Source organism: Lepisma saccharinum, chromosome 25, assembly GCF_977018435.1.
Source record: "Lepisma saccharinum chromosome 25, izLepSacc3.1, whole genome shotgun sequence".
NCBI lineage: Eukaryota > Metazoa > Arthropoda > Insecta > Zygentoma > Lepismatidae > Lepisma > Lepisma saccharinum.
In genome coordinates, this window is record NC_139253.1 from 33,402,232 (window position 1) to 33,419,756 (window position 17,525).

Consider the following 17,525-nt stretch of genomic DNA (forward strand, 5'->3'; position numbering starts at 1 on the left):
GAATCGTCATATCTGATTTTGATACAGTTTTATGACGTGTGAGGAAATCACGAGTCATCACGGTTAGACATTTCATTACGTAATATACTTTTTATTATTACCGAACGAAAGGGGTGAATGGGGAAAAACGGTTTTAAGTCGCTACCTTTCTTTTCAGCAATACGTGCGTTTTTTATTATCGGAGGTTTATATTGTTAACAATGTACAGATACAAGAACACATTTTCGAAATTACATGCATGATGTATTCCTATCAATGTTTTCTTCTTGCATTCAAGCCAATCTGATATTGTTCTTCATAAAGATCTGAAGCTTCCTATTAAACTGGGAAGTCAAATTGAAGTGGAAAATGTCAAGGTTACATTTCTGATATTAAAAGAAGTAATCCGTAAAAAAAAAAAAAGGAAATCACATGCTGAAACGGAAACTGGAAATATTATTCCTTGTTGTGCGACCTGTTTCAATTTATGCACGCACTTATTGTGAAAGAGGTAATAATAGTAGTCAGCGACAAAGTACAAATGCACAGATAGCGTAATTGGGACTGTATATACAGGGTGTTTCCGGGCTGATGATACAAACGTTCAGGGATGATGGAGAAGGGAACATGTATCAATTTGAGATAAGGAACCCTGGTCCGGAAACGACTTAGTCGAAAGTTATAAGCGAAAATCGGTGGATGAAGATGTAATATTTATTTTTATTTATTACCTGCACAAGTTTCACAAGCTGCTACATTCAAAACTGTTGTTCAAAGTAGCGTCCACCAGGTTCGCTGCAGGCATGACATCGTCGCACAAAGTTCTGGCGTACCCGTTGGAACAACCCCGGGGTCGTTCGAACAATGTCACAGGCAGCGAGAATTCTTGCCAGTAGATCCTCTTCAGTCCCGACAGGTGTCTGAAGGGTACATGTGCCCTTCTCCATCATCCCTGAAAGTTTGTTTCATCAGCCCGGAAACACCCTGTAGTTTGAAGTCAAACCCGGATACTGAAATATGTACTCATTACGGGGGATGGGGGGAAAGGGGTGATAGCCGATAAACATTACAGAAGAAACTCTTTCAGGGATACATCTTTAGTAGACAGCTTTGTACTACGTTTTGGTTATGTTTTACTATATTATCCATTATCTAATGTTGTTGGCTTTTTGTTCATTTTACTGCCGTCAGACAACCTCTAAAGCTTCCCAATTCCTTATCATTTATACTGGGAGATGACAATGTTAGCTTTTTCAGAAGCACGGGCCTTTTACACTATCTGATGGAAGTTCCCCGATTTTTCCCTGGCAAGCCAAATTCCCTGACATTTCCATATTTTCCAGGTGGTTTTCCAGACGCGTAGCAACCCTGGGAAAAGATTTTAGATAAGTTCCTCGTATAGTTTCAAGAGTGCAAAAATGACCATATGTGGTGATGTACACACAAAAAAACTCGTTCATTCATTCCTATCCTATGCAACCCATCTTCGGGTTCTAATCTTCTTCATAATCTATTGGTTAGCATTTTTGCAACCCGTGTCTGGTGAATACGGAGGGTGTCCAAAGTTTTATCAGTACGTCAAAGCATGTGTTGTTGTGCAAACAGCTCGTTGGGATAGACCTGTCAAGCGACTTTTCGTTCGGTCAGCACATCGTGTCCCGTCGACACTCTTTCAAAACCGAAATCCGCTACTATTGTTTTCAAGCAGATCGCTAGTTGCATCAACATCTAAATTTTGCAGTTCCGACGAGAATCAAACCAGAGACCGTTTTAAACAAATACGAGAATGTTGACTACTGCGAGAAGTGATGTTTCAGAGCGTCAATACTTTTCAACTGGCGTAAAACGTAGAAATAGACTTCAGAATAGGAATTATATTTTTAGTTATCAATTCTACATTTCAACATATTTTTACGCAAACATTTTTTTCGGAAGTTTGTTACAAGAGAGTATAAAGCTCCCATCGCTGTTCCATGTTCACGACACTAGTTTAGAACATGCTACAAATATGTACTAGTATTCGAACCGAGAACCATACGCTAATCACTACATGAAGGAAGATTACCTGTAACGCTGGCGTATCATGAGCTTCATCACCAGTACCACCTTAGCATTAGCATGAAGTGTCAGAAAAATCACGGAAAACCACGATCGAAATTGCCAGACCACCAGAACATAATTTAAGGAAAAATCCGTCCACCAAAGTTTTGCATAACGTGTTTAAAGGGTTGCAACAGAAAAAACAGCCTTCTTGACGGAAGAAATCAATAGATTGAATGTTAAGAAGAAAAATGCTGTACCACAGAAGAAAAAACGATAATTTGATATTCGGAATCTTGCCAGTCGCCTAGGTACCTCCATCTCCAGGGAGAAATCAATAATGACGCTTCACCCCTTACCCTTCGGAGGTTAATTGGCCCACGTTTTAATCAACAGAAATTCTATGCGGACTCAAGAAACGGAAGTTATTTCAAATTAAATTACAATCTGTGGTTCTAAGCACTTCTTTAATTAAACCATCACGTTAAGGTTGATTCAATGTTAAAATTTGTAAAAACAAAACCGAACGGTGATAGGAACTGTATCTCTCCTTGTTGGCAGTCATGTTATTACTGGCATCACGTAAGGTTAAACAGTAATTATGATATTTGGATCATATAGTTGCGTAGACAAATCCTCAAAATGAAGAAAATGCCTTTGTAGCAAAAGTTCGAACATTCGTCACGTCAAAAGTATCATTTAGTCAGTTACAAAAAAAATGAAGGACATGATTTTGAAGTGTTTTGGAAATCATATCTCCGGCAGAAACTATCATTTTCCAAGATTGCGGGTCAAGCTCTATGGCGAAGGACTTAGCACACCGCGCTGCGACGCCAGGGGTCCCGGGTTTGAATCCCTGCCTGGGCATGTGTGTTCATTGTATCGTCACTTATCTCCATGTTCACGATTAATCATGTGACAAAAGCGAAGTAAAATGAACGAAATCTACCAAGGTGGTGGATAGCAAATACCGAAACTACTCTATCCGGCAGCTGCAAATCCTACAGGGACTGCATTTCTTTTGAAACAATGCGCATTGAGAAAGCTCTACAATTATGCAGTTCTAATACTTATTTACGACACGACATACAACTCAAGTATTTTGGAAAGTATCAGGCAAATATGATCAGGATATTTCATACGCCGAATCACAAGCATATACGCATTGCATTTTATACTATATTGTTTACTATAGGTGTGCATAAATTTGATTTAGTACACTTATGCTAAAATTATAGAAGGTAAAGCACTTTCCATCAATAGATTGGAAAGAGGAGAAAATTAATAGGGAAAGTAATTAATTATGATTAGTGCTGAATATTGAAAATATTTGTATTTTCTTATTTTATCTCGATTTCCCTTTTACGCTAATTGCGATCATGTGGATGAATGATGTGGGATTAAAATTTCGAAAGGTCACTCTCAAACGAACACGCATGGCAAGACTCGAACCCGGAACAATAGGTGGTAATAAGATAAAGAGAGAAATGTAAATATAAGTAAATGGAGAGAGAGCTGAGAAATATTTCAATAACATTTCTGAATAACATAATATTTAAACATATATATTTATAAATCATTAAAATATTTCCATAATATTTAGATTAGTAAACAGGATATAAAAAACAATGTCGTGAGGGTTAAGCTGTAAGAAATAAAACTAGATTTGGTTATTTAATAAGCTAAGTAATTCTTGCAGTGTTTCTGATTTAATATTTTAATTTTATTAATTACCAAACGTTTCTTTGTCCGTTAATGGAAATCATAATTCCTGAAATGTCAATAACGACACCAGAATATTTTGCAGTCTCACAATTCATTTTAAACTTGAATTTAAGATTTGTAGTAAAATATTTCTAGTTTGTTAAGGGGTGGGGTGCGGAGCGGATAATTGGAGTCCACACCTCTGCAAACATAATGTAGATGTTCCATTTGGATGACATGGTGTATCGGTTAATGTTATGAATTAGAATCGAACTATGGATACTGAGTATGTGATTTTACTTCATCATCTTGTTCATTATTTACATTAATGTTTACTATGACGTCATGTAAAAAAGCTGACGAAAGAAAGAAGCATCAAGTGGAAATACAAAAAGAGAAACAGTTTTCTTTAACCACCGATCATGAAATTTACTGAGGGGGATAACATATATTCATTAACTCTAAAATGGCTAATTTGAAATTCCCTGTTTTATAATATATGCAGCAGAATGCACGCAGAATTTAACATGCAAAAAAACTGACGCAACGTTTAACAAATTTGCATTCTGTTGCAAACATTCGTGCAGAATTTCACGTTCTCACTGCTGCTTGTTTACCGTGTGATAAATCTATTTTGCATGCTCACAGCACCTTGCCTGCTTGTATAACGAATACACACACAACAACCAAGCACGTACTCTGTAGGGTAATCACAGGGAGAGAAAGGATTCGAGGTAGCTGTATGCCTCTTTGGGCCATTTTTTACATCTTAAAAAAAATAACACCACATCTATAAAAATATGATAAAGTACGGTGACTACTAAGATATAGAAGCGACGACATCAATATACGGTTAATCTACACAGCATGCCGCGGTAGCTCAATAGGAGTCGACAACCGTGGCGGAGTGGTTAGCACACCGCGCTACGACGTCAGGAGTCTCGGGCCCGAATCCCGGGTAAGACATGGATGTTTGTTATTATGTCAATGAGAATACAGAGAAAAGTGATAAATATGAAAAACGGGGGATACTACCGCTTAGGGGTATTATAAATAAAAGTTGTAAGGGCGTCTGCCGACCATGCGAGGGACACTGGTTCGATCCCGGCGAGAGAGAACCGGGATTTTTTCCCTGTTCAAGCGGCTGCGGCGCCCACCCAACGTCGTATAAAGCGGCCAGGGGCGTGGTGCTGATCACATCACACCCACCTTCGGCCGTGATCAAGAAAGCGTGGGGTCCTAACTCCACATCCCCCTACACGCCTTCATGGCGTGGTGCAAAGCGCACTTTACATTCTTTTATATCATTTCAAATTTTCCTTGTACTGATAAGCTTGATTTGCGGTTTTTGAGGTGTGTTCGGAAACAAAAAAGAACTTCTATAGTACTTTAAGCAAATTGCTATTTCAAAACTTTATGTTATAATGTGTAGTAAAAATGTGTGACCACCTTGCAATAGGTTTGAATGTGTGATTATAATCATTGATGGATGGGCACTGACCAGTTATCATTGCCATGTACGTATTCCTATTGGAAGTCATGCGTAATCTTCTACACAATCTTACGGCTTATCTACGTTTACGACAAGAAGGTGGTGGAGTTTGAGTGGGTTTTCCTCTCCGAGAAAAGGTTTTAGCATATCCTACCGCCGAGTACGGTCTTCGAGACAAAGGATCGAGACTTCCATGAAATCGATTACGGAAAGTCGAATTTTAAATCGTCCATACGGAGAGATTTCGAGAAACCCAGAAGCTGCTCCTGCCCGGAAACAATGGGGAAGGAATAGAATGGAACAGGACTCTTGCCAAGAGTTAAGAAACTTGGAGAGGGAAAGAGGGGGCGCTGCGGGGTCACCAGGCTACAGAGCTGCAACGGACAGGATATTGGTGAAATGCTACTCAAAATTCTAGCCAGGGTTGCCAGATCATTAGCAATTTCATGTCGTTCTTTCTCTTAAACTAAAGGGTTCAACTTTTCCGCATGATCTCAAATGGCAACTCTCTACCACGCAGTACGCTCCTGAAACTGTATTGTAAGCCAATGGGGTTCTGGTGCCTGGACCAACAGCCAATAGATTCGTCTGTGGAATTTAGTGCCCTGTTTTTATGTCTTATCTGTGCTGAGTGCCCCTTTACAGGCTTTAGCTAGAGATGCGCTAGAGATGGGATTAGTTGCGGTAAGGAACTCATCTCCGTGTGCTATGTAGATAATTTGTCCTTGTTAAAGGGACTTGTCTGAGTAATGATTCATTCGATCAACGGAAAATATATTCTCGCCGAGTTCACTTTCATTGTACCATCACCGGCAATAAAAATAAAATTTCTATATCCAGAAATAATGACTTCCCTGTAATACGTGAGTTAGTGTTTTAAGTCCACTTTATGCACACTAAGGCTAATTGGGACTAGACCTACATTTTAAAGTGGTATCCTATCCACTATGTACCTCCACCGGGTATCGAACCCAGGACCCTTTGATTACAAGGTGACAATGATATCGGGGAAGTCACTTCAATGTAATGCGTACAATAGAAACTTTTCAATAGGAAGTTCGCTATCGCCGAAGAGTTAGCAACACACATGACGCACTGCATGGACGCCAGTACTTCAGGATACAGGTGTCCCATTTTTATTGCCCATGAGTGTACATATTGCAGAGAACTCGCATATGTTTAGAATCAACTGTGTATATGTCGTTAGCGAGAAGCAATTGATTTATTATTACAACTTATGCAAAAGAGCTTTCAACGCATCCTTGTAATTGGAATGAGCCTTAAGTGGTACACTCGAAGCTGAAACCAATTGCTGAAATTAAAGATTCCTTTAAACAAACACCATTTGGTAATGAAGTTAAGTTCTGTCTCAGTTATCTCTGGAGCAAGGCCGCGCAAAGCGTCAGAGAATTGGGGAAATCGAGTTGGCAGAGCGAAGCAGTACACGCTGCTGCGAAGGCTAGTAACCATAAATTACTTTTCCCCTCCACGCAATCCCGTCCTTTCTCACGTGTTCATTGGTGAGCCATCTCCTGTCACTACTTGCGCAGAGACTTGTTTTCGTTCGCTTCCTCCAGAGATAGCTGTGACAGAGTGCAGTGTGTACGTTACGTAAAGGTAAAAAAAGGTAAAGTGTTCCGCTGTGCATAGCACCACGCCATGAAGGCGTATAGGGGGTGTGGGGGTAACGCCCCACACTTTCTTGATCCGGTCGTGAGTGAGGGTGATGTGATCAGCATCACGCCCCTGACCGCCTTTACCCCCCAGGGTTTCCCCCAGGTACCCATGTTATTCGACGCTGGGTTGGCGCCGGGGCCGCTTCCACCGTTAGAAAAGTTCCCGGATTTGAACCGGCCGGGGATCGAATCGCGGCCATCTTTACGTGTGGATTCTTATAGATTTGAATCATACGCAAGGGATTGATCAACCATATTCCTGCTCGTGTTGAAAGCAAGATCTGAACACACTTTTTGTCTTTCTAAACAGACAATTTAGTTTGAGATTGTCGAATAAATATCTTACATGGAACCATGTAACAGTTCTCCAAATTCGAACCGTCAAGAAAATACAACAAATTTAAAATCGCACTTTTGGCTTCCATTTCAATATTAAAAACAGAACTGTCGTTGTGACAAATTGGTGTAAAGAATACATATTATACTAACAGTGGTACTTACCCCTTACAACAAGGCGCACTGGGGCTGAAGTCAGAGCGTCTTGAGATTGGAAGGATGAAGCTGTGACCTGGCACTCCCACTCCCCGTCGTCAAAATCAAGGGTTGCATTCTTCACCCTTAGGCTGCAGTCCCCATGTCGTTGCTCGGCAACGGACCATTCGTATTTATTCCTATACAAGCCCACGGGCTGTAAAGACAAACAATACAAATAAATAACAATAGGAATCGCACCACAACGAATTGAGCCAGATTATTAAAAAAAAAATTACTGGACTTCATATCAGAGCAGTGAACTTGTATTTACCCGGAGTATAAGGGCTGACTTTTTCGTATACACCCACACTCAACCTCTCTTCCACGTTTTACACCTTACACTGCATTCTTGCAGGCATCTGGAGTTTGAGATTTTAAGTACAGTTACGCTAACCGGGACTTGACCTTGTTACGATCAAGAAATTTTGATCAATTTTCGTGACTGTCATTTTTATTTTTGACAGCCCTCGTATAAATTCTTTAGGAGTTCTAATCTTTTTGTATGCATATTTTGTTCCTTGTTAAAATTGTAACGCAGTTTCTGCCAAGCGAAAAAGAACGCAAAGCAAGTTGAAGCTTGCATTCTTTTCTTTATCAACAATGAGTTCTTTTTCGGTCGGCGCTGCGCGGTTTTGTAAGTAAATTTTGCTGCATTGTGTTTCTTGATATGCCTTTTTGGAAGAAGTAATTGTTAAAGCTAAAAATAACTTTCCATATTTCCAAATCTTTTGTTCAGGGAATAGGATTGCGCAATCCCGCGAGTATAAATACCAGCCGTTTCACTGGCAAAATGATCAGTATATTCAGGAATCTTTAGGTGATTAAATCTGCGATGGTACAATTCAACATCCTTGGATGCAATGGTCTCTTCCATTGCATCGGCGGACAGTGGTCACTGCTAAAGAGGCACGGATATTAGGGTGCCGCTACCTTCAGGATTAAGAACTAATCCTTCAGTAGACACAACCAAATACCAATGAAACAATCACCACCGTCCGCCTCCAGCTAGCTAGTCGGTAGGGGTGGGACACCACTGAAGGTTTTCATTGCAAATAAAGATAATTACTTAAAACAAAAAAAGACTGGAAACAATTTTACTTGAGTTTAATGCTGATTAAGATAAGTAAACACGAAAGTTTTTAGATACAAAAGTTCTAGTTGTTTGTGATTGACATTTTCGAGAGGGGATGATTACTGAATCACCTGGGCTGGCGCACTGTTGTTTAATTTCGTTTTCTTACCCCTTCCATGGGTTCCTGGACGACACTGCCGTGGTGAAGCTCCTATTCTTGCGTCCTGTGGTCCTTTATCAAAACACCGGTTCTGCATTGGTCAAACCGATCCATTGGTGCATTTAGTTCCTTGCTCACACTTATGTATTTTATAACACTGTCCGCACAATAAACTTGTACTGAAAATAAGCATAGCAACTTGGACGTCAACTTGTTTTTGTCACCTCACGCACTTAGGTATCTTAACACTGTCCACCATAATATATCTTACACTCGGTACTGCTTAGTGGTCACCGACGGATCTCGATGGTATTCGACACCTCCGTCCTTCACCGTACTCGAGCCAAAACTGTTTCCACAAAATTTAGAAGGTTATGGTTATGCCGAAATTGAGTTGACGTTTTGAATTCTATTGGTGGAAATTTGGAGGGAAAAGTTACAAGCAGCAAAGGACAGTTTGCAGTGATGTCAAACCTCCTATGCCTTCAGGCAATATATCCCCGCTACACCAAAGCAAAGTATCCAACCATATTATTATATTACTATAATTCTAGTGACACATCTTTGGAGTTTGCAACCAGTACAGGAGGATGCAGACCAGATGATCGGGACGTATAAAAGGGGTTATGGTGAGACAATGAGTTTTATGACTTGTGTCGCCAGAATGACTGGAGAGAGACACACAGTTGACAATAGCAGTGGCTGCCTCTGGGCCATTAGTGGAAAGATGAATAGAAGAGAGAGCTAGGTTAGCCGATAGTTGCCAGATTTAAGATATTCGCAAGAACGTTTAGTGTAAAGACATAGGGATTTCAGAAGTAAAGATGGCTGTGATGCGAGGCTAGACTCGGGGCGAATCCGTCATGGGCCATGTGTGGCGATTTAGGGTTTGCAAGGGGAAATCTTACAGCAATACTGGCAAGAAGTTGCTGCGAAATCAGAGAAATGCTGGAAAGATCTAGAAATATGAAGAAATGATAGAATTCTTGAATGATATTAGAAAATAATTAGAAATGAAGTATAGATATGAACAGTGGTGGAAAAGAACTGTTCCAAAGCCCCTTTTGAACTTAGAGAAGGAAAATCTGTCCGATTCTGAGTTCACTTTTTTTTTTGAGTAAATATGTGAATAATGAAAATATAATTAATAATTGATAAGCTACACCAAATACATATTAACATAACTTGATTAACACAATATAAAATCGAAGACTAAATGTAAATAAGAGTAAATGGGATATAATAGATAATATAATACAATATGCAATAATATATTGAGTATAATTTAAGAAATATAATCCTTTCCTTTCTATGGGAAATGGTGACAAAAGGAAAGTTTAGGACAGGTCCGTGGGTGTGTTTGTTTGGGTTCCTTGACCATGACTGGGTCCCTTTATATTGTACTCGCGGGGGGTTGTCCTCGCGGTTAAACCTCCTCCAGCTGTGCAGGATCAATGAATGAACCCTATTCATTCTGACACTTTTCCATTTCTATTTACATAATTACAAGCTCACAAGCTCATTCTTTGATGGGCCTTACATAAGGTTTCATATCCTTAATATCTACATTATGGCTTACTTTGCCGCACAATTCTTGGGAATGATGGCAATCGGTAATCCTTGGAAATTTTTGTTTGGCGCCTTCACACGTTGACACGTGTCACACGAGGCTAAAATTTTTCTTATGTGCCGAGCCATATTTTTCCAATAAAAGGATTTTCTCATCTCTGCGAACACTTTCGCACTTCCGAAATGACCACGAATGGTATGAATATACCAAATCAATTTCGTAATGATCGATTGGGGTACACACACTCTCCAATCATTTGCACCATTATTCGTTCTTCTAAATACAATGTTATTTTCAATCTTATGAAGATTCTTGATTTTTCTCTCTTTAAGACTAAGTTTTCTGTTATCATCTTGCTTTAGAATGTGAATAATATTTCTCAACTTCTCGTCATTTTCCTGCAATTCGGTCATATTCTTCAATTCAGGGACAACCCTCATATCAATATCATAATCAATTGCTGCGATCACTTCTTCAGTGTCAATGGTCTCAGTGTGACATTCCGTCACTCCAGTGTCAGTATTAACCGGATTTCTACTTAAAAAATCTGACACAATATGTTGCTTCCCTGGCACATATCTAATGTCAAAACACAAATCTTGTATTTGTAAACACCATCTTTGTATTCTCTTGTTAGTGAAAGAACATTTCCACAAGTGTGTCAACACCTTGCAATCTGTTTCCACAATAAAATGTTTTCCTTCGAGGAAATGCCTTAATTTCTTGATTGCATAAATTAGGCTGAGCATCTCACGCTCTGTCGCAGCATATACTTTCTCAGTTGCGGTTAAAGTGCGTGAAATAAAAGCAATAACATGTTGATTTCCATCTTCATCATTTTGATATAAACATGCCCCAACTCCATAGGCTGACGAATCTACACTCAAATGAAAAGTCTTGCCTTTCAGAGGATAATAAAGCATAACTGTGTTCAGGAATTTTTCCTTTATCTCTTCAAAGGCGGACTGCTGCAACGGACCCCACTTCCAACGAGTGTCCTTCTTCAGTAAAGCGCACAATGGAGCTTCTGACGATGACAACTGAGGCACGAATGCTCTATAAAATCCAACGAATCCTAGATATTTTCTTAACTCTTTCTGGTTTTTCGGTGGCAGCAGTCGTTGAATGGCTTCTATCCGTTCAGGTTGACATTTTATTCCTGACCCGGTTAAATTAAAACCTAAATAACTAATCTCCTTCTTTCCAAATGAACATTTTCTAAGCTTTACATGAAATCCTCCTCTTTTCAATCTCTCCAGAATGGCTTCTATTCTTGACAAAAGTTCACCATAAGTGTCGGCACTACACAGTAAATCATCGACGTAAACAGATGTGTATGAGAGAACTTCGCTCCCCAAAACCTGTTCTACGCAGCGCGCGCAAGCACTCGAGGAATTTAACATTCCATACGGAATCTTGTTAAAGACGAAAGTTTTCCCTCTATAAACGAAAGCCATGTATTTCTTACTCTCCTCGTGCAGTGGAATAGATAGAAAACATTGTGACAAATCAAGCGTGGCAAAATAAGTTGCACCTTGGTGTCGATATAATATATCTTCAATTGATTCACACCTCTCTGCATCTCGTTCAATGAATCGGTTCGCTAAGCGGAGGTCGAGACATACTCTAGGTGTATTATCGTTCTTCTTTACAATCAATAAGGGTGAGGTGTGGGCAGAATATCCTCGTTTAATGACACCTTGCTCCAGCATAGTAGTTATTTCTCTATCTATTATTTCCTTATAAGCCAAAGGAATGTAATTTGTTTTCGCCTGAAATTCTTTTATATTCTTCACTTTAATTTTATATTCATATTTCTTCACGTCTCCTGGAAAATCTGACATCACGTCCCGATAATTCAACAGCAATTTCAGTAGTTTACCTTGTTGTGCTTTATCTAAATCTTCTTGTTTACAAACAATGTTTTTAATTTCTTCCTCGGAATAATATTCCGTGCGCTTTGGCAACTTTAGAGCTTCCTCATTTATTGTTTGGCAAGCGTTTATGTTGAAATCATCATAATATGGTTCTAATGAATGATTAATATGATCCGCATCATTTATTGGCAAAAGAAGTTCTTGAATCATGCATGTAACAATACGTGGCTGAATGGAAACATCGCTCTTGCGAAATGGAACTGCACATTTCTCATCTTGATTCGTGAAATTCAAAAGTCCCTTTTCGAAATCAATATTGGCTTGATATTCATGAAAGAAATCAGCTCCGATTATAACTTCAAATCTCAAGTGCGGAACAACTAAGAATGGATGAATAATAACAGTGTTGCCAAGTCTAACTTCACCAAGAATTTGTTGTTTAATTCGCACTGGCTTTTCTTTCGTGGCTGTCCTAATAATAAGATTAGATACGCCGATAACCGATGTTTGAGGTTCATTTTCTTGTATCCTTTGTAACATAAGGTGTGATATAGCTGATGACGTAGATCCTGTGTCTAATAAACAAATGCTTTCGGTATTATTAACCGTACAATTGGCCTCAGGCAAAGCATGAATCTTCGTAATTAAAGATGGGTACATTTTTCCTCCATCTTCCCAGAATTCGTCTTCGAGAGCTCCTATCGCTCTATCTAAAGTTTCTTGTGACGTTGCTCCACTGTCGGCATTCGTCGTCATTTTATTCATTGTTACATCAATAACTCCTGAGAGGGCCATGGACACGTTGTTATCATCGTCGGCTATTTCACCATGCTCATTGTTGCCAGATCCACCATATCTTCTTGGTTCGTTCATTTTTATTCCATTATTGTTATTATTAACATGTGAACGAAGTTCCTTTTGTGAAATTGATTGTTCCATCCATATGTTTGCATTCTTGCCATTTAGTAATCTATTGTGAATTTCCTTCTCTCCCCCATCTAATTGCGAGGAAGAGAGCCTGTGGCGTTTCCCTGATTGGCACGTGTTACATTAGCTTGACGTTGCTCGTTTCTGCCTTCTTGGTTGGCGCTTGCTTCATTGTTGTTCGAAAAGTGCTTATATTCATTCCTGTTGTCGTTGTATTGGCGGTTATACCTTGGAATATATTCATTCCGTGCTTGGCGACGTCCTACATTTATTCTATCCTCCCGTGGACGTTCAGTCATCACCTGAGCTGCGTTTACGGCATGCATCTGGCCACGCCTACCATGAGTATTGTTCTGAGGTTGGTTTCTGTTGTTCCTGTTCATTGTTACATTTCTTTCCTCATCAATCATACTGAATTCCTTCAATATCGATATAAGCTCAGATAACGTCTTCGGCTTCGCAGCAGTGATATTTCTTTGCAGACCAGGATGAAAATGTCTGGTTAATGTTCTGATAAGTTCATCTTCTGGCAACGGTGGATTTAAGACAGTGTTTAATTTTGCCATTCTCACCACATACTGGACGTAAGACTCAGATTTCTTCGAATCGTACTTGGATGTATACAATGTAAGCTTGATGTTAGTTAATTGGTGGTCTGAGAGATATTCATTCAGAAATAAAGCCTTAAAATCGTCAAAAGACTGAATGGTTCCTTCAAACACTTCAAAGAACGTTAACGCCTGACCCCCTAACGTCTGACGTAACACCTTGGTATATAGCCTCCTTGGAATGTTCATAATTGACAAGTATTCCTCCAAGTTTCTTAGATACGCATGCACATTAATCTCGGCATTTTCTCCATCAAAATATGGTAATTGTATCAATTTACTATCTAACAGTTGTTTGGCAACAGCGCAACTTATCTGGTCATTACTTTCCGAATTAGTTGGGACATCAAATGCATTCTGAGCTACATTTCCGAAATTGTCATCAAACGTTTGTTCACTATTAGTGCCATTAGAATTTTGACTGCGTAACTCCGTAACCTGCTGCTCCAAACTTCTCACGTCGCGGTTAACCTTATTTTCTACATTCCTCACTTCTTGTTGAATTTTCTTGTTTAAATTTGTACTTAATTCCTGTAATTCCTTACGAACTTGAATTGATAATTGCTGAGGCGAATTCTGAATTTCTCGCAAGTCATTGTCTAAACTGTTCATTTGTTGCCTAATTTCATTAATAGATTCATTATTTATCCTAATTTCGGATTGCAGCGTTTCATTTTGCCCTGAAATTTCTAATAAGTCCTTTTGTACTGATCGTGAGTGATCACTGAACTGATTTTCATAACGTTCATACCGCGTGGATACATCTTGCGCAATGTTTTTCTCAAAATCAGTGACGCGAACGTTGACTTGTGTTTCTACTCGCGTAATCCTCTCTGTTATTGACGAAATATCTCGCGCCGTTTCTTCTCTAGCGTCTTCAATGTCGGTTCTCAAAGCTGAAATATTTTGAGCGGTTTCTTTACGTAAGCCTTCTACATTTTGATTATTTTCCTCCCTTACATTATCAATCCTAGCCTCCAAATTTGACCTGTTCGTTGCCATTTCTTCCCTGAGCGCTTGTATACTAATAGCATGCTCTTTACGCAAATTGCTAATATTGGCATTTATTTGCTCATTTTGAATCTGAATTATCTGGGTTAAACGTATAAACATATCCTCAATAGTGGTCGACGGCTGTTCAAGATTTATGACCTGTGAGAGACTGACATTTTCCGACGGAGACCCAACATCTGTAAGCACAGAAATTTGCTGCACGGCGTTTTCATTTTCAGCGCCTTCCATTTCGAGGTTCCCTGCTGAGCTTGTGGCATGCAAACCGGCTTCTTGTACGAGATTTTTCTGTAGCCGCGTCAAAGGCATGATAATCGCTTTCCCAAACAAAACGGTCAATAGATAACGGGATACAAAAGGAAAAGTTCCCTACTGTTCACTCAAAATCGGACGGAAGTTCAGTGTTGTCAACTGACGATTTGACAATTTGCTAATGAAGATTATGCAAACACAAGTATAATATAAATTAAATAGCCCCTTTAGAACATGGTTGCAACAACATACCAAAGACATGCACAAAACTAAACAAACAAACATGCTACAATTAAATGATATCATCACAGTGCTAATATGGCCAGATAACCCCCTGCTGAAACGTGACTAAATTGCCTGGGCGCCGTGAAAATGTTACTGGAGATGCAATGAAAGAGATGGTAGCCCCACGTTGGGCGCCATGAAAGATGCGATGGTACAATTCAACATCCTTGGATGCAATGGTCTCTTCCATTGCATCGGCGGACAGTGGTCACTGCTAAAGAGGCACGGATATTAGGGTGCCGCTACCTTCAGGATTAAGAACTAATCCTTCAGTAGACACAACCAAATACCAATGAAACAATCACCACCGTCCGCCTCCAGCTAGCTAGTCGGTAGGGGTGGGACACCACTGAAGGTTTTCATTGCAAATAAAGATAATTACTTAAAACAAAAAAAGACTGGAAACAATTTTACTTGAGTTTAATGCTGATTAAGATAAGTAAAGACGAAAGTTTTTAGATACAAAAGTTCTAGTTGTTTGTGATTGACATTTTCGAGAGGGGATGATTACTGAATCACCTGGGCTGGCGCACTGTTGTTTAATTTCGTTTTCTTACCCCTTCCATGGGTTCCTGGACGACACTGCCGTGGTGAAGCTCCTATTCTTGCGTCCTGTGGTCCTTTATCAAAACACCGGTTCTGCATTGGTCAAACCGATCCATTGGTGCATTTAGTTCCTTGCTCACACTTATGTATTTTATAACACTGTCCGCACAATAAACTTGTACTGAAAATAAGCATAGCAACTTGGACGTCAACTTGTTTTTGTCACCTCACGCACTTAGGTATCTTAACACTGTCCACCATAATATATCTTACACTCGGTACTGCTTAGTGGTCACCGACGGATCTCGATGGTATTCGACACCTCCGTCCTTCACCGTACTCGAGCCAAAACTGTTTCCACAAAATTTAGAAGGTTATGGTTATGCCGAAATTGAGTTGACGTTTTGAATTCTATTGGTGGAAATTTGGAGGGAAAAGTTACAAGCAGCAAAGGACAGTTTGCAGTGATGTCAAACCCCCTATGCCTTCAGGCAATATATCCCCGCTACACCAAAGCAAAGTATCCAACCATATTATTATATTACTATAATTCTAGTGACACATCTTTGGAGTTTGCAACCAGTACAGGAGGATGCAGACCAGATGATCGGGACGTATAAAAGGGGTTATGGTGAGACAATGAGTTTTATGACTTGTGTCGCCAGAATGACTGGAGAGAGACACACAGTTGACAATAGCAGTGGCTGCCTCTGGGCCATTAGTGGAAAGATGAATAGAAGAGAGAGCTAGGTTAGCCGATAGTTGCCAGATTTAAGATATTCGCAAGAACGTTTAGTGTAAAGACATAGGGATTTCAGAAGTAAAGATGGCTGTGATGCGAGGCTAGACTCGGGGCGAATCCGTCATGGGCCATGTGTGGCGATTTAGGGTTTGCAAGGGGAAATCTTACAGCAATACTGGCAAGAAGTTGCTGCGAAATCAGAGAAATGCTGGAAAGATCTAGAAATATGAAGAAATGATAGAATTCTTGAATGATATTAGAAAATAATTAGAAATGAAGTATAGATATGAACAGTGGTGGAAAAGAACTGTTCCAAATCGCTTGTCGAGGTCCAGGGCTGGGAGAATACGCGCGTTGTGTGGGGAGTGACTGGTCGGCTCTCCCTTCCACAATGTCTGAGGTTTTCCGTAACCCACCTTTCAGGATTAGTGCTGGTCAGCATGATCCTTAAAGGGGATTTAGCGGGCATATAAATAATTTGATTCATATATAAATATTTAATCTTAATAATTTAAAATTTTGATTCATAAATTCTGTTGGGAGTTGTCACTGGTCAGTGTGACTCCGATATAAATTCAAGATATACAACCTTTTCGTCAAGTTAATTTTTATTCTAAATCATTCGGAATTTTCCTGGTCAGGAGGTTAATTTAAATTTAAATTTATTTCTTTATTTACTTTAATCCGAGAGCATACCTCTGGTCAGCGGGTGCATTTTAAATCTCATAGCCTATATAGTTTACATGTCCGTTTTAAAGTCTGAGTATCCGGAACGTTGAGGAAAGTTTATGGTTTCTTTTATTTAGGTTTATATTAGATGTAATTTTGAAACAGCTATAATAGGTGACCGGTCGAATATAAGTTTTTCTAGAAATCATTTATGTAAAAGTCTATTGTTTTGTTTTTGTAATGTGAGTAGTCAACGGCGTTGAAAAGGGTAGACATAGATTCCCCATTATGTTAAGGAATTCCACGTGGACATTCGTAATTTGTGGCCGAGATATGGCATTGATAAAGGGTAGAGAAAGGCTCCCCATATATTTTAATTAT

General features: G+C 39.5%; 1 protein-coding gene across 4 annotated transcripts in view; it reads right to left on the reverse strand.

Annotated features, from left to right (window-relative positions):
* LOC145978504 (synaptogenesis protein syg-1) overlaps positions 1-17,525 on the reverse strand; it is a 794,118-nt gene that overhangs the window by 386,810 nt on the left and 389,783 nt on the right. For all 4 annotated transcript variants that reach the window (XM_083111126.1, XM_083111125.1, XM_083111124.1 and 1 more), the window contains exon 3: positions 7,393-7,579. In XM_083111126.1, the coding sequence (XP_082967252.1) occupies positions 7,393-7,579 (187 nt within the window). The remainder of the gene's footprint in view (positions 1-7,392; positions 7,580-17,525) is intronic.